Consider the following 21616-nt stretch of genomic DNA (forward strand, 5'->3'; position numbering starts at 1 on the left):
AAAATTACAACTTTATATGTCTAGGACGTTTTTTGAGACTTTTCTAGGTGTGGTTCTGATATGATAACTTCATTTTGGACTACGATTGCTAAAACTGCATTTGAGTGGCTCAGGAAGCAAATCAGCGTTTCGCCAAAAATTTAACTCTCAATACTTATTTGCGATGATTCCAAAACTTGCATCAAGCCAGCATGATCTGTGTTTAGCATGAATCTCCGATGAAAAGTTATATTCATTTTTAACACGATTTTAGTAGTGAAACCGATTTATACTCATTTTCTGGGATTTGCTGTTATACTTTAATTTCCACTGTCTCCTAAAAGATTTACAACAAGCACCAAGATCTTTTTAAAAAGACAAGTTATTTTAGAAATACAATATAAACGTGTACTGCCCAAAAGAATGCACCATTTAAAAGCTAGTAGAGTATGTTCTGCTTTTGCAAATATAGAATGTTTAAAGCCAATACTAAAGTTTTTTCACAGTAGGTTTTTCCTTTGCATCAAACTCTTCTGTCAATCTATTAACTTTAAATGCTTTTATAAAGACTGTTGTAAGGTCCCTTACGTACTTCACGAAATCTTGCTTGCTTTGGGGATCATTTTAAAAGTGTTATGTAGTGGTTATGATGTATCAGAAACTTTCTATTTTGGGTTGTTGCAATTTAGCAGGGGTTATTCTAAGAAAAATTCACAACACCACAAATTAAATCATTGGTATTTTTCCGTTAAACTTTTAAATTTTACTGTTGAGAAAAAACCAAAAACAACGGTAGTATAAGAGCCACCAGATCAGACTTTTTTACTTCAGTGTAAGCATTGGCGCTGTAGACTGTCAATTTTGAGGGGATATGGAGTGTAGTTTTACCTAATAAGAAAGCAAATACTCAAAAAGCAGTAGATCTCGGCCCGAATAATATATAGAAAAATCCTCCACGTTCTATAGACATAAAGTAGAACCTAAAATCGCATCAATCCTTAAAAAACCTGGATTCTGAAATGCTTGTCGGAGATTTTGCAAATTATGCTCCAAGGTGAACAGACTTTGGAACTTTTGAATACCGTTTATTGTTTTTAGGCTACTTTGGAAAATCAGTTTTACGCGTAAATCTTTTCTACTCGCCTCGCCTTACACAATTCAAAATATAAGCGTAAGAGGAATTGTACCTTGGGTGCCAGAGCCTCATTTCTCTTCTTCTTCGCAACGCCTTTCCCCCATTCTTCATCCTTTGACTCTCTCTAGCACCAAGGTTAGGGGATTTGTTAAAGAAACAGACAGTTGTAGGGGTCAGTCACAAAAGCTACATATGACTGTTTGATTAGCCAACCATTGCCACGTAAAAAAGTCATAGCTTCTCCAAACGCATTTTCAAAACATGGTGTTTTCCCAAATTCTTAAGGTTGTGGTCAGCAAAAAATTTCTCCTCTTTGCCCATCCAAGCTTCCAACTCTGGCTACGCCACTGCTTTTTATCTACTCTACATTAAAGGTAAAAACCGAATTTTAAAAATGGGCGCATCTTCCATTTACCAGTGACCTGAAGGGTGTGTACAGAAATCCAATTAGTGTCTAACACCCAATCATTTTTGCTTAAATTCGTCCCTGCTGACTATTTACTATAATTCTTCTGTTGTGTTAAGTTTTTTTTTTATTTGAAATTCTTATAGTTTTACCAAACGATTCCTTATGTTTTGCGAAAAAATTTTCCAGTGAGTAAAATATTTTATAACACCACAAAATTAAAATCACAACACCACGAATCAAATTTACAACACCACAAAACGGTAACAAAACCACGTTAGAATAACCCCTGCTATTTAGAGGGATAGAACACACGACTGATGGGTGTTGGACGCTCCTTTAGTAACATATTAATGCATATTAAAACTGGTTTCTCTCAAAAAGCCTCTTCGCTGAAATCTAAAAGTTGTGTGCATTAAAGAGACCAGAACAAGACATATCCCTCGGCTGAAAATTCAGAGTGGAGGAGCCATAGTTTGATGGGCCATTATCAAAAATCCGTCTTACTGTCTCTTGGGTCTTTGTCCATCCCCATTTGGTATCATATCTGTAAGATAAGAATGGTGCTTACGGATTCCACCCACTGATCTATAAAAAAGACTGGATCGAGCTTCTAATGTGACCAGAGTCTCGCCATCCGAGAAGAGGGCCCCAGAACAGCCCATGCGAGGAGACGGCCTTCTCTGTCACCCCTAGCAATGTTTTCAGCTGCTCTGGCCTTGTTTTCTTTCAGCAATCATACACGCAGCTGTCGCGTATCCATATCGTTGAAGTATTGGTTTTGAGGAATGGCTTCCCGCTATTGTTTGGGGCCCTCTTCCTTTTGAAATTGAATAGGCTTCAAACTTTGGTATTTCAAGACAATGGGAAGCTCGATCCAGTCTTTTTTATAGATCAGTGATTCCACCTACAAAATGAAAATTCATTCTAGCAGAACATCAAAACGAGGTGAATCGCTAAGTAAGCCAGTGTAGTGAGCACGAGCATGGGCAGTGAAATACAATGTCAAGCGAATCAGCAGACAATACACGCGGCAGTCTGACTTCAAAATTACCTATATAACTAGCTAAATAGACTTGGCTACATGTTTCGAATGGTAAAAATAGCATTTTGTTGCAGTTGCATTTTGATTGCTACATGCAAAAGTTACAGTTCCCACCAAAAACCAGAAAGAAAATTTACAACTGACAATGGTATGGAAGGCTCTAAAGAGATGACGAAGGAAGGTTTTACTGCATGAGTGCTCAAAATACGTGGAAGAGCTAAAGTACTCTTTGCTAGAAACCCTTCACCGTACAAAAACCCACATTTACTCCTGTACTTTTTGTGTTATGGCGACTGTCAAAAATATAGAGAAGTTGACAACGAAATTTTCTTGGTAAAATTGGGTTCATTCGGTCTGAAATAAAAGCAATCGACAAATACCTATATCGATCAGTCAAATATTAGCCAATCAATGAACGTGACAGGATGCTCACATTTTTGGATTGGCTACTATTGATTGACAGTAGGCTTTGGTAACTTTTGTATCTGTCCATTGCCTTTAAGAAAAATCTGTCTCGATAAATGTTCTCGGATGAGGAACAGCGAAATGAGTAGGTCATGCTATTAAGCGTCTCCAACTCTAGGTATGATGACATTTCCTCGTACTGACCTGCATTTGCATGCGATTGCTCTGTCATTTGATTTTCTCCAAACTTCAAGTAAAGAGGTGGATCTTGAGTAGTTAAGTTGTTATTCATCTCAGCACGTTATGTTTTCAAATCCCAGAAGGTGATAACGGGTCGAGAAAATAAAGCTTTTATATTTTGCATTAACATTTTCATTTCAAAAGAATATCTTTTTATAAGGATTTCCTTTTTGGCTTCTCTAGACAAGATAGGAGTTCAAGAGTCCTACTAAATCTCTACTTACTTCAACCATAATTCGTTAACAGTATTATTCTAATATTTTTGACCTGGGTTTGGTTAACTTCAATTAATCTATAGCAGAAATAGCTCATATTTCTTATCAAATCATCAGAACTACAAGATTATTTGTTAAATAACATCGAGAAAAGAACTTGCAGCGTTCTATTAAATTAAGAGGGTTAAATAAACAGTTTGCAAATGTTGCGTATTGTACGCTTTTCACATTGCTTATATAGGTACTGGTAGCTATGTTATTTTATGTTGTTATAGGTACAATTGACATCGTCTATGATTGCTCAAATAAGCCAACTACAAAGAGCCGTGATGTAATCATAATTAGCAGAAGTACCTCCAAAGAACTACCAAGTAGGAAGGCAGGGGCCGAATTGCTACAGGGCCGGGTGGTGTAGTGGAGAAGTATTGAATTCAGTTTTAAGAATGGAATAAATCAAACGTTACAAAAGTATGCCTAAATTATAGTAAAACGTTTTAAAAGATTGCAAGACAACGGCTGCAGGGATATTCTGAATGTGCTTCGAACTAAGCAAAAGGACATGGCTACAAAAACCGTTCACCCGCTTTGCCCGTAGGGGGCCTCGTGTTTCAGTTTGGCCCCGAATCCCTCGGCAGCCTTGCATGTGTCATTTCAAGGCAAAAGCTTTCATCTTCCTTAGAAAAATGAAATTTGCATACAGTCATTTTGCAAAATTATAATTCACATTTCAGCAAACTGATTTTAACTCACATTAAAGCTATAATGTTTCATTCAGGCAAAAACAGGAAACTTCTTTCAGCGTTCAAATAGTCTTTAACCCTTCAATAAATCATTCACCTTTCAAAAAATGTTATTAGGCATCAAGTTCCCGCCAGCTTGAATGCAACAGTCGTTTTTTGAAAACTAAATTATTTTTCAAGGCCAAAAGACTTTTTGAAGGCTGAGTGAAGTTTTTTGTCGCCTGAATGAGTATTTAATTTTGAATGCAGATTAAAATTTCTTCTTTGCTACATGTGAAGGAACTTATCTGCTGAATTGGAACATTAATTCTAGGCTGAATATGAAGAACTTTTCTTCATGGTACGTACAGGTAAAAAATCTTTTGCTAAAAAACATTTTTATCTCTTTTAATATTTTTACAGCATATGAACCAAGTGTCTGCCTATTGTTTCGATTTCGACAAGTCGAACCTTGTCTTTGCGCACTTTCAATTGGGCAATGTCAAGCACAAATTTCAAAGAGGCCTAAATTCACAATGGAAGCATCTTTTTATTAGAAAACTTTCTATTTAAAGCCCAGAGCCAAGAAGAGTGTTTTTTCCCCGGAGAATTTGCTAAACTTGGAATATCTGTCCCAGAAAACAAAGTATCCTAGGCATGGATTGGGCGTGACAATTCATTCATCTTCGTACAAAGATTTACTTGCTAACTCAAAAGAAACTACCATACATGTCCAATCAGTTAGAATTTTAGCGCTCGAAGTTTAAAAAACACTTAAGAACCTTAATCCTTTTTTTATGAAAGACTATTTCGTACCCAAAACAACAGGTCATAACCTTCGATTCAAAAACCCCCTTGACATTCCAAAGCCAGAACTACCAATAATGGTATCAGATCATTAGGTTTTCAAGGGCCTAAAATCTGGAATTCACTCCCGGAATCAATAAAGACAGCACAAAATACTAGACAATTTAAAAATTTGACCAAACTTGGTTCCTTGAAAACAAGTGCGCATGCTCGTTTTGCAGTAAATAATCTGTCTTATGTAGTCCTTGAAATTGCTGTTTGTTTTAATTAGTGTATATTTACTATTGTGAAACTAACATTAAATAATATACAGTACAAAACAATACAATACAATATAATACAATTTTGGTTTTGTTGGCCTTCCCTACAATACGAACCCCCGATCATTCGAAAATTCACTATCACAAAACCTTTTACGATTCTTGAACCATTGGGCTATTTTTCTCGATAACTTAAACTTGTTTTTAGCGAACAAGACAAATTAATAATAAAATATAAATCAAACTAATGCTTTTTCCATCTTCAAAGGCTCGATTCGGCGTTAGAGAAGGAAAATACTTCTGCAATCTTCAATTGTTTCGTGAAAGCTTGGATTTCGAAGGAGCAACATAATGCAACCGTGAGAGAAACAAAGATCCTCCCAGAACTCCAAGAGCTCCAAGAACAAGTTTAAGGACTGGCTGCTTGTGCATCAGATCAGAATTTTCTCTGGATAGAACGACGGCTGAAAACGTTGTTTCTGATAGCGAAAATCTCTTCAGCACAAAACCTCTTAAAAGATGAAGAAAATATTAGATGAGAGAGAAGAGATTACATCACAGTTTAGAAATCCTAAAGCAATCGAAGTGCGAAATGCATTGAGGTTTTGTGAGAATACATGGCATTCACCACTCCAGGCGAAGAAATTCGATGAAATCCTAAAAGCATCAAAACATTCGTGGAAGGACAGTTGATAGAAAAATATAAACAAACTATCATTCTTTTTCAGCGAAGAAAGATCTATGAACTGCTAATGCAATCTTCTGTTCTAATCTACATCACTTTCTTGTTGTTGTTGTTCTTCTGATTATACATGTAAAGACTCCCAAAAACTCCAACAAATTGCTGCTTTATCTGAAGTTCGAGTTGAATGGAACTTCGATAACTCGAATATTACATAACCCGAGCAATTGTCATTGGTCGCTTGGAGATTGGAGCAATCAGGAGTTTCCTGTTCTATTTCATGCTAACATATTTTACGTAATTATGTTTTTACTAATTAGGTATCTGATATTGGGTATTTTAAAACCCAGAAACTTTATGATGTAACGTTAACAAAAACCAAATAAAAGATTAAACACTACTCCTGAGCTTACTTTTTTTAATAAACATGTTTTGTAAAAAAAGTATTTTCTTTTCAGCCCTATCATTTGCTCTAAGATTTCCTTCTCAGAGTAAAACGTTGGATTATTCCTTACATTATTGGCTTTATATAGAATAAACCTATGAAATCAATCATCTACCAATACAAGATGAGCAAAGATTTCTTAATGCCCCGTGTCCCAATGGGTAAGATAGGGAAATTCTCAGTGAAAGAGGTGAGAAATTCCGTTGTCAGTTTTCCAACGACAAGTCTCTATGAAATGATCATCATTAAATTTAGCAAAAAATGGTCTTTTGACAAAAGTTTTTATTCAGTATACAAGTCTTAGTTCTGTGAGGATAATATCGTAAATCAGGAATATTTGATGAAATTTTACAGCAACAGTAATGCATTGGCGTAGGCAGGGAGGCGACTAAGCAATTTGGCCCCTTCCTTGATAAAAGTAGTTTAACTGCAGCATATGAAGACATAAAGCTAACGCTAAGCAAAAAACATTCGACAGTGACAATCCTTTAATACATAAATGACTGTATATTTACAAAATTAATTTATGTACAAAGCTTCACGCTAAAAAACTTTTCTACTAACAGATACTACAAACAACGAGTGCCATGAATTTGGATAGGTTTGAAATAATGAGATGGTTAAATGATATAGAACACTTAAAAACAACAGGGGAATAACAATTTTAGTGGAACATTATTTTTGCTACAAGATATATCAACCGAGTCAGAAGACATGTCAAGAAATCACAATATAGTAGCAGATTATAAGGATAGTTTGCAGTTGGGACTACAGGGACAATTGAAGTCTATAAGAACATTCAAAATATGAAACAGATTTGAAATTCATAAGCAATTTCCAACATTGATCTAAAGAAAGAACGAAAAATTAAAAAAACCATCAAACATTAACAATTTCCTTATTTATGCAGCCATTTTACGTCACTTGTTGCCACGAAATAGCTACTGTTTTTCTTTCATAGAAAGAATACCAACACGATTTCTCTTCACAAATGCCGTACCAAAACCATAGAATAGATCTAAAACAGTTTAGCAAATGCATATCGCATCCGCTACCGAACACAAACTAAACTAAACACAAGGGAAAGTAGAGCCTAAGATATAATACAGTTTTTGTTATATTACAGATCATAAAACGCAACCGAGGTACTATTTCTCATTTCTAACGTTACTTTTTCAATGGCTGATTCAGAGACATTTTAGAATTTGATCAAGCATTTCAGGGTCGAAAGAGTTTTTTGTGGGATTCCTTTCAGAGTCAAGGGAGCCCTGCTGACAAAAGTAATTTTTAGCATATAATCTTAACAAAACAGTTGGAAACGAGGCATGCTGGGTCCCATAAGCTGATACAGGTGTCACGTTATCTTTTCTTAATCAAAGGTTAATCCCCATTAATAACATTTCCATTCAAGGGAAATAAGGCATGCTTCGATTATGCTAGAAAATACGTTGCAAATACACCTCATTATAATACCATGGTTTATCTGAAAAATAAGCTTAATTAGCATTGTACTAAACTTTCACCTAAAAGTTTGGAACAAGCAACATAAAAATGCATTTTATGCATCTAAAAAAATAAAAATTTAACATACATATATGCGGAGTGAATTTGCTGCTTATCTGCTTAAAACACAAACTGCTAACAGATTTGAATTAAATCAGTTAAAAACATATTTGAAGTTTATCAGTTTATCTATTTAGAAGATTTCCTTTCGGGTTCCGTCATTTAACCTCTGCTATTCTTTTAACGATTGCTATAGCCACAACAACACGTTAAAATAATTTTTTTTTATAAACATAACGTGAATGAAGAATAAATTTACCAAAATACGTGCTTCTCACTTACTATACTAATTAATTAAATTAATTCAATCATTTTGCGCTGGTTATGGCTACCAATCCTTGAATAGATCCATAATGTCAGGATTTCCATTATTTGATGGGCTCTGAAAAAATAAGCAGATACTAAGAAAGGACATGTTTGGAAACAATAGAATGTAGAAGAAGTCAAAGTTGAATGTACCCGCAATAAAAAGAACCTTCTTTTCACTTTAACAAAATGATTTTCAACATCAGCAACTTTGATTGAAGCAAGATAACCTCCATTTTACTGCAACACTCAAATAGCAATGCTGTTCAAGTAGCCACTCATTCCATAAACTTAACAACACCACATTTGCTTCGTTGGGAAGTTATTTATGTTTCGGCAATATGCACCTTAACGAAAGTTAGGAAACTTCAATCTAAGAAATACTCACACTTAAGTCAAATAGATTTTTAAAATTTTAATGTTAATATCAATCAAGGTTTCCTGACAAGCAAGTTCTAAAATTTAGAAATCTCCACTGGAAGCCTTACCTATACATTGAGAATATAAAACATTTCTTTTGAAAATTTTGATACAAATCTGCTAGGAACTTCCAGTGCCCAAAGTATAATACTCTCCACAGCAATTGACTCCGTCTTATAAATTGCTCTCGAAAAGGCAAAAAATAATTCGAGGGATTAATATTACCTGAACATTGCTTTTCTGCGAAAAGTACTGATTCCAATCTTCCGATATTTCTTTTACTGACTTCTTATCTGGTGAACCGCTATTTATAGAAATTGATCCCGATCTGGATGATTTATCGTTTGATGCAATAGAATCGTGACGTAACGATACGCCAATTTTACTTCCGCTACTCTGAGTTCGCTTGCGATGAGACTCCTCCGCAGCCAAAAGAATTTCGTCAAAGTCTTGGAAAGTAGGCTTTTGCGGGCTTTGCTTCAGAGTAATTGGCTCGGTCCGGTGGTGTGATTTTGGTCGTGGCTTTGTTTCTGGCAATGATGGAGAAACACTGCTTGCACCTAAAAAAATTTTAAAGTATTCTCTTAAAGAAATACTGACAGAGCTAGTTATAATTGCCATCATTATTATTCGTGTTTTCTGTTCAAAAAGAAACTAGAAATCCTTAGGAAGAAACTAAAGAATTAAATAGCACAAAATAAAATGGATCAGAAGTTTCTGGTGAAATTATCGTGACACATGTTTATTGTCGCTTTGTAACTCAAACATATTCAATATGAAAAAAATCCGGAACCTATAAATGTATTATAAACATTATTTGTTCCATATTTGAACAGTCTCTGAACAATTTCAAATTAGGATATCCTAGTTTGCCATTAATAACAGTTTATGCTTCTCCTATTCGCTCCAGTAGATTTTAAGGCTTCTTTGCTTTCTTGGTGATATAGCTTGTATGTATTCTGGATAACGCAGTAGTAGCGTTATGGTTTACCTGACAGCGTTTATGTCCAACACCCTTAGTTATTTTATGCTTCAGGTTAACGTTATGTACCGCCAATATTACTGCCTATGGTTTATGATAGTAGTCAATATCGAAAGCTTATAAAGGACATATGTAGGAACTAAGGAATAATGCAGACACTCGCAGGCACTCGCAGAAAGGCGATCGCACTCGCAGACACCCTTACTTGCATTCCGTAAAAGCTCTATTAAGCTCCACTCTCTATTGAGCATCCCTCTATCAACCTTCCCTTTTCGAGCGAAAACGTACGATAAGACCCCTTCTCTTTTACCCCCCCCCCCCCTCTTTAGACTTTGATGTCAAACAAAGAAAACATGCGCATTTAGTGGGTCTTTTGACGGGTGTGATGATGATAAGATCATGTGCATTAAATACGGCTCATGCAATGACTTACTTGTGCGCCTTAGAAATCAGTCGAAATTTGTTTAAAAGATCTCCCAGGGCTATCAATCGATCTTGGTGATTTTGATGAAGAGGAGGTTCTTATAATTCATTAATTAAACTTTCGAAGCTGCTAGCAAAGTTTCTTATGGGAACATTTGTATGACATATTTATAACAAAAAAATGGACAAGGACATCTTTAAGAACTCTTTACTTCAAATTTTTAATAAGCCCCCCCCCCTCTCTAATGAGCCCCTCTCTTTTTTAAGCCCTCGCTAGAAGTGAAAAAATTAATAAGCCCTCAGGGTTTATTAGAGCTTTTACAGTATTTGCAAACACTAAAAGCGCACGCAGAGCGTGCATAAATCTGTTCAGATACGCTGAGGACATTCACCTCACTTATACAAAGAATCAAATGGACTAGCAGTGATTTGACCAGGCTGTTTGATACTGAAGTTTTAGCATTCTAACATTTACATGAATGCTTAAAGGAGACTCACTGAGGAGAGAAAGCCAAAGAGAAGTCTTAGCTATGTGGAACTAGAAATTAATTTATGTGGCAACACTTCTGTGTCACTTTTTTGTTCGACCCAAGCCTACCAATCAAATTTCACAGATTTTTAAATGTTTTTAAAGTTTACTGTAACCGAACAGACTATAAAAATGACAGCAACAGTGGCAACTACAACACCAACAACACAAAAAAACGTAACACCAACAACAGCTACAAAACAACAACAACAACAGCAACAACAAGGTCAATAACAACAGCTCAATCGAAGTTCAAATAACTTGAGAACAAGTTCACAGTATCACAGTATAAATGTTAGAAAACTAATGTGAACCTGGGAGACGCTATTTAGGTATATATTTCTCAAAAGTAGACATGGTTGACATTCTCCTGGCAAATATTTGTCGGTTGGGTACTCTGTTGGAAAAATGCATCATCTTTCTTCAAACAAAGTTCTACTCATCAATAAAATTCTGTTTTACGGCGTTTCATTGGCCATTGTATTAGTTGATGCAGCAATGAAAACATAAATCTGGCCTAAATAAATGTTTACATAACTAAACTTTAACGTTGATCGAAATTCCAAGAAACTGCCTTATTCATTCAAGATATGAAGCAAATAAGTTGAGGACCTACCATTTTCTTGTGGCTTGTCTACATGAGACTTTAGTTTCTCTCGGTTTACTGGCTTCAAGGCACTTGCTGATTTCAGATCAGCCGCTGAAATAGTCATTCTTTTCAGTTCAGGTTTTTTAGCTGTTTGTGGGCCTGCGTTACTCAAACTAATTCTTTCGAGAACAGCAGTCTTCGTTATTTTTTCTGGGATTCTCGGAGATCCAGGATGCTTTTCAGCTTCCATTTGACGCATTTTCAACCGTGCTGCCTGTTGTTCTTCGTAATTTCTACGGAGTTCTTTCTTCAACTGATCTAATGTCACATATTGAGTCACTTCTTCTTCTGATTCTGATGCCTCTGACCCTTCAGAACCATTGAGCTGAATAAGATCCCTCAGTTCTTTGCTTGTTCTTCCATTTACATCTCCTCGGTGTCTACTTTCGTTCATGTCGGGTGTCGGAGGAAATTTGAGGTCTTGGAGTGACTTTGTAAGAAAAAACATCTTGTAAATAACAAGTCACAATCGAAAAACAAGCTAACTGAAAAACTTGAGTTCAATCTTTGTGACCAAAAGACTTCAAAGTATGCAAGACCATTATTTTAATGCTGGCTAGATGATAACCCCCGGCAACAACTGTTTTTGTGAAATTCTTTACACAGAATCAAGGCCTACTTAAGGGTGTAGTGAAGTGAGTCTTAGAGGCCTTTGATCTTATCCCCGGCGTAGCAGTCTACCCATCATTTGAAATATCTCACATAAAATATTGGATAAATCCTGTGAATAAAAGATCAGCTGAAGGTGAAAAATGTAAAAACAATGCATTAAAACCGCATAAAAAGGAAATGACTAATAAAAGAGTCGAGAGGTACTTGCAAGTTGGCACACAAGATTTCCCACGATTTCCTATCCCTTTGTTTCAAGTAAATAAAGATTATATGAATGGTGACAAAAACGGGTGTTGGGGAATCTTTCCATGTCACCAAATTATTTCTACTGCAATAATTTTATCCGGTATTTCACAGTTCTGCATTGCCTTAACATTGTTACTAGAAGATAGCCTGGGGACTAAAATTCAAATATTAAGAGTTCTGAATAACAGAGTGATGGAAGGGTACACCTTAATGCATAAAGCAAACATCAAAAATAACTTCACAGCGTACATAACTGACGAAAACTACTTTTATTGTTAGATGCCTTTTAGTGTACGGCATTGACGTAATTTTTGCTGCATAGCAAACTCCCAATAACAACCGACCTTTAAAAAGGACCGATGAAAACAGAAGTGAGGAATCAACGAAAGTAATCAGGGAGATGTGGAAAGATTGAATGTTACTTGCAGCTTGCATGTTATGGGACTTTACATATTTGCTTCAGTTATAAAAATGAAAACTTGATTTGTTAGAACAGATTACTAATTTGGTTCAAATATCTTTGTAATTTTGTTTTCACTATAAAAGGGAATGAAAAAAGGTTCAAGGACTCGTGGTAGAAAATTTTCGAGGTATTTTGGGTTCGATATTTCGGGGGTGTTTTTGCATGTGAGTAAGATTAAAGGGAAATGCAAAATCAGTTCAACTTGCAGGGTCTCCACGCCACTGATCCTTAACTGGAGGTGCCAGCAATGTAAAGAAAGTTTTCTCTTTCCCTCTTCAGCCCCAATCGTGTCAATCATTTTGCTGACGCTCTTTTATTTGTGGATTTTGGTTCAATGTGTTTGTTGTAATCTAAAGTTTATCTATATAAGCTTTTTCAGCTGATTTTAGTTTTTTATTTAGCGAAAAAGTGGGAAGACCTTGGCCCCCTGGCCCACCCTGTGGCGCAGGGGCGGATCCAGAGCGAATTTGAAGGAGGGGCAGTTGGTAGTGGGGGCGCTGAAAAGCTTTATGAAATTGGTTACGAGAGTACGCTGTATACAACAATTTCAGATACCTTTTCAAAATAAACAACATAACTTTGAGGTCATCCTTGAAGCAAATTAACCTATCGGTCCAAGAACCTTTTTCATCTGATTCTCATTCTTCAAAAGGGACGCACAATTTCCAAAAAAGGGGCGCCAGACTTGCTTCAATTCGTTAAGGGAGGAGCAACTGCCCCTAGTTGCCCCCCTTAAATCCGCCACTGCTGTGGCGTGGGCCTTGACTTGGTGAATATTCGAGTAATTGGGGATTCTGTTTAAGTATAAAAAGTCAGAATAATGATAGAAAATTCTAAGCTCGAAAATATAGATTTTGGATCGAAATAAGCCAATCAGAAACGCGAGCACATCAGTCCTGCTTTCAAAAAGAAAAGCAGTTGCCTAATTAGTATTGGAAGTTCACTGCGTATGAGATTTAAATTCATTACAGTCAGGATTAGAAACATTTTATGTTGATCATTGCTTACGGGATAAGCGACTTATCTACCACTCCCAAACCTATGCTTTTTTTCTTATCCCAATTGTTTAAGCTAATACAATTTTGCTTTTTAATCAGAACACACTTAAAGGAACACCGATTCTCGACTTGTCAAAAACTTACAAGCCTTGGATGAAAAATTAGCAGAAAAACAAATTGTTTTTGGAAATTTGCTGTCTAGTTAACTTACAGAACAGACTTTATCAACAAACCAACCGTGCCACAAAATGTTTTGCAAAATTGCTATAAAGTGGACTATCAAACATTCATAAAATACATTTGTTAAACAACATCGAGAAAACTCGAGCTTCAAATTATCCATAAAAAGGGAACCTTGGCACAAATAATCACGTTGTAGCTGGACCACGTTTACATTGGAAGGACGCTTAACTGGAAAAGCCCTGACGTAGGATGAATATTTATGCGACTGGAAGGGTCTTTTTGTGAAACATTCTTGAAAAAGTTTTCCATTGGTAGGATTGGTTAAAGAAAAGGGATGAAATCTATGAAAAAATAGCAGTGTAACTGCAAGAAAACAAAAATAAATGCAAAGTTCACCAAAGTCACAGAGTTGCTTAAAGTAACAAAATCAAGATGCCAGTATGGCGTGTGGTCAGAATTTTTTTTGTGTCCCTCTGATCTCTTCTTTAAAGTTACTCTAAATCTTCGATTCTTCAACCTTGAAAGTTGAGTTGCTGATCTCTTTGCATGATGGGAGAGAGTTCTTACGCTTCCAATTAAGTCCTTAAAGGGTTACAGATTATTAAAAAATTAACATACTTTGTTACAAAAACATGTTGCTTTAAATTACAATGGCTGATCAGAGAGACGAATACCGGCAGTAGGGCCCAACATAGTCTATTCGAAGGGAAATTAGCTGCAGGGGCATGCATAGAGTAGAGGAGAAAAGCCAATTGCTTAAAACAATGGGAAGTCACTGGGGCTGGAGGGGCAACTGTCCTCCTAGTTAATGGGTTAAAATAACCCCTGGAGCCAGTGGCGTAACGCAGTTTAGGCGACCTTAGTTCGAGAACTAAGGGCCCCCGACCAAAAAGGGGCCCCCGTCAAATTTTTCGTATTTTGTGCTTTTTTACCATGTTGACAAGGTTTCCTAAAGCCATCCCAAAAGTTCTCACTAAACAGTGTTGCTAACACAACACTGGATTCATTCATTCTGTTTTGTTTTGTTTATTCGCTATAATTCTTCAATGGCTTATTTCAATTATACTGACAATGACAACTTTGACCTTGGCATTCAGAGGGCACAGAGAGCAGGTTCATGATAATGTGTGTGAAGGTGGGAACTTCTTGGCATTGGTCTCTCTTATGGCTGAATATGATGAATTTCTAGCAGAAGTTATATCTCTTCCAGGTAGAGCAACAAAATACCTTACACTAAGATCCAAAATAAGCCGATTCACTTGCTTGCAAATACTGTATCCTCGACTTTGGTAGAAAATATTAATTCCGCACCATCCTGGAGTATAATTTTGGATTCCACCAGTGATATTACCAGAGTCGACCAATTAACCGTTGTTATTAGGTAGGCAATCACACGTTATGAGTGAAAACTTTTTTGCTACCCTTCAAGATATCTTCAGTTTTTTTGGCTCTTCCTTGAATAGATGGAGAGATCTTGGAATCGAAGCTGGGAAAGGATCACTGACACTAAAAAAGTTATGTACGACACATTGGAGCTCTCGCATTGAGATAATGCGAGCTGTGCGTGACAAGTATCCCCAGATAATGAGGCTTCTGACGCGACTCATCTTAACATCCAACAACAAGAATGAGCGTGAAAATGCAAAGAGTCTAAAGAAAAATATTGACACTGGAATTTATTTTTTTCCTTGTATTCTGGGAGATAATACTAAGATCAGTCAATGCAGTATCAAAGGAGCTTCAGTCCCCTAGGATTGACTTGTCAGTTGCCTCTAGACACCTTAATATTGCACTCTCGGAGCTCCAATATCTTCGAGAATCATGGCAGTTTATAATGCTGACTGCCACAGCACTTGCAAAATCTTGGGATGGATCGCTAGAGTTTCAACAAAAGAGGGGTCGGAAGGCAAGATATGAATCAGATGAACTTGTTGTAGATGGAAGACTGATGGATCCTGAGCAAAGTTTTAAGAGAAACGTTTTCTACAAGACTGTTGATACAGCATTGATGCAACTGACAGAAAGGTTCAAGGACAAGCAATGGTGACGTCATTATTCAGCTGTCTCTACCCCAACAACCTGGCAACACTGAGTCCTGACATGCTTGAAAATGCAGTACGAGTAATTCGTGAGAAATATCCAAATGACTTTACAGATGAATTAGATTCTGAGATGAGATAATTTGCAACCGAATTCAGAAAGGAGATTGAAGTCAAGAAAACTGTTCTACAAGTTAATAACCTCGTGCTTCAGAGCCGTATTAGTTCATCCTTTCCAGAAATGTACAAGCTATTAACACTTTTCGTCACTTTGCCAGTAACTGTTGCATCGGCAGAAAGATCATTTTCAAAGTTGAAACTGATAAAGACATATCTAAGATCTACAATGTCACAGGAGAGACTGGACGACCTAGCAACTTTGTCAATTGAGAACAAGGAAGCAAAGAAAATTGACAAAACAAAGCTTATGAAGGATTTTGACAACGTTAATGCACGTAGAAAAGCTCACGTTGTGAGCAAGAACACCTAATTTACTGTTGGTTTTTTCATATGTAAACATTTTCTTTACCACATCACGTGCATTTTTCGAGGTTCTAAAGGGCACGGTTTTAAACATTTTCCCATTACCCCGAACCCCTTTGCCCCGTAGAGCTCACTTCACTTCGCAGTCCCTAAATAAGGGCCCCATCTTAGTAAATTCCTAAGGGCCCCGAGTGTCTCTGTTACGCCACTGCCTGGAGCCCAAAATGAAAAATTCAAATAATGAGGAAAGCCTCTTTTTAATTTTCCAGAAGGAGTTTACTGTAAGCTCATGTGGCACCGAAAGGTCGTGCAAAGAATAGCTTAATTGCAAGGAAAGAACTATCCGTGAACACTTATTTCTCCCAGCTTCAACCATTAGCAAAGCCAATATGCAAATCCTTTTTTGCTTCACTTTTCTTTCTCCTAGTCTAGCCAAATTCTCAAATTATCGTAGACGTAACTAAAAGGATTTCTAACACTTTTGGCAGACAGAAGTTCATACAAAAAACTGTTGTGACATTTCCCTTATTATAGGCAATTAAAACCGACTGGTTCACTACATAAACTAAAGTACTTAATACCTAAAACTTTATTAAAACGTAACCAGCAAAGAATTTAAGCGAAAGAAAAAATCAGTCACAACCCATAATTTTGTAACTAAAAATACCTTTGATTTCCAAGTGAATTGTCCACTGAAGCTATCAATGTATTCGAATTCCTGAAGAAGTAAATGTATATGTTTAGAAAAAGGTAATTATGATGGCATTCAAGTGACTTTAGTCCCCGAAGAATTGCTAAACTGTATCATATTTCTGTTTTAGCAGTGTGATGAATGGGAAGCTATACAATGGGCAAGTCTTTACCCATTATCCCGGTGAATACAAAGGAACAAAAATTATTTGTTAAGATTCTCAGTTCATGTAAGATAAATAAAATATACTTTTAAGAGTACCTAGAACCACATGAAAATAAAAGAACTATTGCTTTGGTAAAATAATTTTTGTGTATCTGTTATTAACATATAACTGTGTAGAATATTGGCCTGCTCTTTTTCCTTGAGAGACGAAGAATCGACAGCCATCTGTCTGCTGGCAATGCGCTAATTTTTAGGGAGAAAACAAGAAAAAGAAAGATATTCCCTAATCTTTAAAAAACACGGAGACAATATTCCCTTTAACACCAAACCCCTTTTCCACAAATCTAGCATCCCTTCCATTTCACATGAGAGCCAGTTCCGGTTCTCTAATTGTGACTTGAATGCTGGACAAAATCTCCTATATATTTCAAAATAAAACTAAGTCATGCGAACTCTTTCCGATTTGAAATTGTAGTTGTCACTGATATATAGTTAGTAAAAGGATACAAAGGATGGATGAATATATACTTTGTAAAGATTCATTCGCATTCTTGTTGTGTTTTCATTTGAAATTCAATAAATTTTTAGGAATGGTACTTCGATTTATAACTTTGAAAAGAAAATCGATCAATCCTATTTGCAATCTTTTTTGGCAAACAAAGGTCTTTCAAAGCTCTAGCCACCACTAAACCAGAAGCCCTTCCTTGTGGATTAGTGGCTATTTTCGGTTTTCTTGAGACGATCAGGTTGGAAGGAGGCTAGGACTGAGAGATCCATTGATGATGTAATGGCTGAATTAGTTTGGGATCTTAGGGCTTTCTGTCAGCAGTATAACCTAATTCAACTGTATGGGAGGTGATGAATAGACAGTTTGTTGGATCTGATTTGCAGAATCGCAAATAAATCTCACTTATTCTAGCAATCTTTAGAAACAAATCATTTAATTGATTTTTTATGCAATTCGGACAATCATACTGGTGTTTCAGACCCTTTGTGAAATATTAGACAAATAGCATTCGAGTATTAAAATATTGCTGTCGATAAAAGTAAATCAGCCTTGGATAAGATTCATTCATTATTAATCAGTATCTCATACCTTAAAGGCTATGTGAAAGGAATATAAACAGGTCCTAAAGGAACAAGCTGACCCGGGCGCGTGTAAACTTAATTTTTTTACTGCAAGGTTTTGACCTGACCCGGAGCCCGGGCTCGTCTAAAACAAAACAGAGCTATTAAAAATGCCCTTAAACAGTTCTAATGGTTTTTGTTTGATTGCTTCTACTGGGCAAGATGATAGCCACTCTTTTACCAGAACTGAAACACAACAAATATAAAATTATCTTGGCAGTCCAGCCCCCCCCCCCCCCCCCCACTTTCGCACTTTAATATTTGAATAAGCAAAATGGAACAGGATGTAGCATCGGGGGTTCAGAATCAACTGCTATCATCAAACTACAGCCCAAACAACTTCTTGGGACCCTCTTGCGCTGCGTTTTCCGCATTGCCTCTGTTGCCAAACAGGGAATACCCAGGAACATATTATGGATGGGGGGGTGGGGGCTGACACGTTTTGGTATTGTTTTAGTACAAAGATGTAGATCATTGGGGGAATTACATCCCCTGTCCCCATGCCACCACAGTTTCTTGCTATACCGTCATATGGGATGAGGGGGGTTTCTCGTTTCTTCTTTTAACGTTGACAATATTGTTTATATCTTATGCAAGACAATTTTACTTAAAAACCACAAAGTTAAATTGAATTTGGGACATATACGTAAATAATATACAACAAATATCTCCCAAGAAGCTGGACCGTGGATTCAATGCCTTTCATGGCAAACACAAGAGCTTAATTGGAAACAGTCAGGGGCGTTGAGAGGGAGGCTAGGAGAGGCAGCAGGTCCGGGGCCTTCAATAAAGTAACAAAATCTATTTACAAAGCTACTATTTCAGCCAAAGAATGAGAAACAATTTTTTGTTTGGGGGACAGCCTTGCTAAGTAAGTGTAACAAAAGCCATATGTAACAAAATAGAAGCATTTTACTTATGCTACTCAAGTTCTCGGTACCTCGGTCCTTGATTCACCTACTTATTAGGAATCAACGCCCTGTAAGTTTATCGCAGAGACCACATGTCTTTGTCCACATGTCCTTGATTCATGTAAAATGTTTTTGCACATTCTCGTAAAAGTCCTTAAAAAACTTTCTCCACACTTGTACCTAAAAAAGGCGTTTCCCTTGTTCTCTGGGAGACTGAAGGGCGAGGCCACAGATAATTTTCCAGTTTTCTGAATCACCCCTGGGCCCGAGCTACCTCTCGACGGCTCTGGAGACGGTATATTATGACAATATTCCAAAGATAATTCTACAAAGATAACAAGACAAAAATAACTTTTTTATTTCAGTATTGCGATGATAACCACTGATAAGCCTTTCTCGTTCATTCCTCCCCATCTCCTCTTCAATCAAAAAAATCTTTCCTTCATGGATTAAACGGCCTCAAGCACAGACGTACGCATGCGTCATTTTCAAAAATGCTTTTCGTTTTGGCTCAGGTAAGAAGGAAATTGGCTTTGGTTGTTGCATTAAAAAAATTTTCTTAACAAATTTTTCTAAATCTTGCGGTATTTAGCCCCTCCTTTCCCGAAAAATTTTAGTGAAATTTCGAGGTATGGTATGCATTGAATAAAAAATTCTTCCTTGAACTTGAACTGAAAAAGTATGGTTTGAATTTTGTTACACGGAAATGAATTTTGGTTCACACGAAGAGGTAAACTCTGTAACGGAAATTGTTAAACTCTTTTTAAACCTAACAATTCTGAGCAGGTCTTCAAAGTCATACGGATAAATCGGATGTCAATTTCCCCTGATGATTCGATAAGTTATTCTTAGCTGTTTTTAATCCTTACGAGCAAACACTGACGGCCTATTTTCTTATATGAAATAATTTCAATATTGATTGTATTCATAATTATTCAAAATGCTTACCGTATATGATTGTAAACTGTCTCGGCGTGCTTTTTGCCTGGTCTTGGAATTACCAGAGCTACTTTCTTTTGAATTTGTTCGATTTGCTAATTCTGTACTCCAATTCTTTTGGGCAACAAATTTACTGACAATGTGATTATCGAAAGCTCGATCCTGATCAGTGTGTGAGAGTGTCCTCCAGCCGTTCCTACCATGTTTTGTCAAGACTTCACCTTGTCTTTGTACTATATTTCGATAAAGACTGTTGACCCCACCAAAGTATCTCATATACTCTCCTAGGACGGCCATAGCACGAGTTTTTCGGCGTTTTGTATCTGTTTGCTGCTGGGCTGCCTCGCACAAGGCAGTCTCGTCACTAGTAGAAGCTGATGGTTTTTCTGCCTTTTTCCTCATATCTTATAGTTGTAGAGTAAACAAGCAGTCGACAGTTTGCAATAAATAACAACTTCTCATCGCAGATTTCCTTGTTCGCCGCTGCGGTTTCCTTCGCTACAAGTTATTCGACAGAACAGAAAAACTTCTTTGGTTCGCAGACCTTTCCATGTTCGCCTTTGTATTACAAATGATTTTAACACAATAAGCATAGTTGCGGTGACAATCCCAAGTTGATCTCATATTGTAGTAAAGAATAACACATATCAAAGGCTAGATTTCGCAGCTAGATTTCACTTTGCGTATTTATTAATTCGCCAAGCGGGGATGCTTAAAGATTTCTTATGGCAAGTAGGAAAAACAAATTACAGGCTTAACGGCTTTTAATATGAAATCTTCGGTCACCTGATTGCGTTGTTGTGCTCTCTATAATCGACTCGTTTGTAGGTTTTCCGTTTATAACTGTAGTTGAAAAAGTAAACTCCCGACAAAGTTCTCGACGGCAAATAAGGGCTGGAGGTAAGCTCTTGGAAAGCGCTGTTAGTAGTTCTGATCTTTAGTCTTCCCTTTAACTATAAACAGTTGACCTGCACTTCGTATTACCATAACAACAGAACATGCGGACACACCTCATGTGCAGGTTGTGTCGATTTCATCTCGATCACATGGTAATGTATTGGGTTACAGTTGCTAAGACGGGGGCATGGGGATACGGTGGGGGTATGTTGAAAGTGGGAAAAAGCCCTTGGGCTCGTGTGAATTCGCACTTTATAAAGGGATAGTGGAAAATGCGAGGGGCGATTCACTCTTGCAAATAGTGTACAAGCTTTTGCCTAAAACAAAAGGATTTCTGGGGATTTTCAGATAAAACAATAGGATTTTCACGAAAGGTGTACGAGATTTTCTTAGAGTGATTTGCCCCTCGGGAAAATGCTTGTGTTTGGAGTTTCATGGCCCTCTCCATTTCGAAAAACACTGCTACATCGAAAAGGCCACGATCAATTATCGGCAGTACGCATATCAATAACTTTGGCCAATGTTGGAATCTCATAAACACATATACCCAAGCATTACACACTCTTTTAGAAGAATACCTAATTTTTTGCTGAACTTCAATGCTCTTCATTTTTTTATCTTGAGCCTAAGATAATTCTTAAATTATTCTTA

General features: G+C 36.8%; 1 protein-coding gene across 1 annotated transcript; it reads right to left on the reverse strand.

Moving 5' to 3' along the window:
* Nucleotides 1–6812: 6812 nt before the first annotated feature.
* On the reverse strand, nt 6813–21080 carry LOC135694716 (uncharacterized). The gene is made up of 5 exons (XM_065213561.2): nt 20078–21080; nt 16902–16952; nt 11178–11640; nt 8853–9187; nt 6813–8283 (listed from the first exon to the last, which is right to left on the reverse strand). The coding sequence occupies exons 1-5, from the start codon at nt 20468–20470 to the stop codon at nt 8230–8232; spliced, it is 1296 nt and encodes a 431-aa protein (XP_065069633.2). The 5' UTR covers nt 20471–21080; the 3' UTR covers nt 6813–8229.
* Nucleotides 21081–21616: the final 536 nt, after the last annotated feature.

The sequence above is a fragment of the Rhopilema esculentum genome, chromosome 10 (assembly GCF_057945365.1).
Source record: "Rhopilema esculentum isolate cy_ngs chromosome 10, ASM5794536v1, whole genome shotgun sequence".
NCBI classification, from domain to species: Eukaryota; Metazoa; Cnidaria; class Scyphozoa; order Rhizostomeae; family Rhizostomatidae; genus Rhopilema; species Rhopilema esculentum.

What these genes read in the sequence shown, in the direction of transcription:
- LOC135694716 (XM_065213561.2), bottom strand. Translation starts at nt 20,470, where the DNA reads ATGAGGAAAAAGGCAGAAAAACCATCAGCTTCTACTAGTGACGAGACT. An exon ending in ACAGTTTACAATCATATACG is followed by an intron (nt 16,953 to 20,077) that starts GTAAGCATTTTG and finishes TTACTTCTTCAG; the next exon opens with GAATTCGAATACATTGATAG. An exon ending in AGACAAGCCACAAGAAAATG is followed by an intron (nt 9,188 to 11,177) that starts GTAGGTCCTCAA and finishes AAATTTTTTTAG; the next exon opens with GTGCAAGCAGTGTTTCTCCA.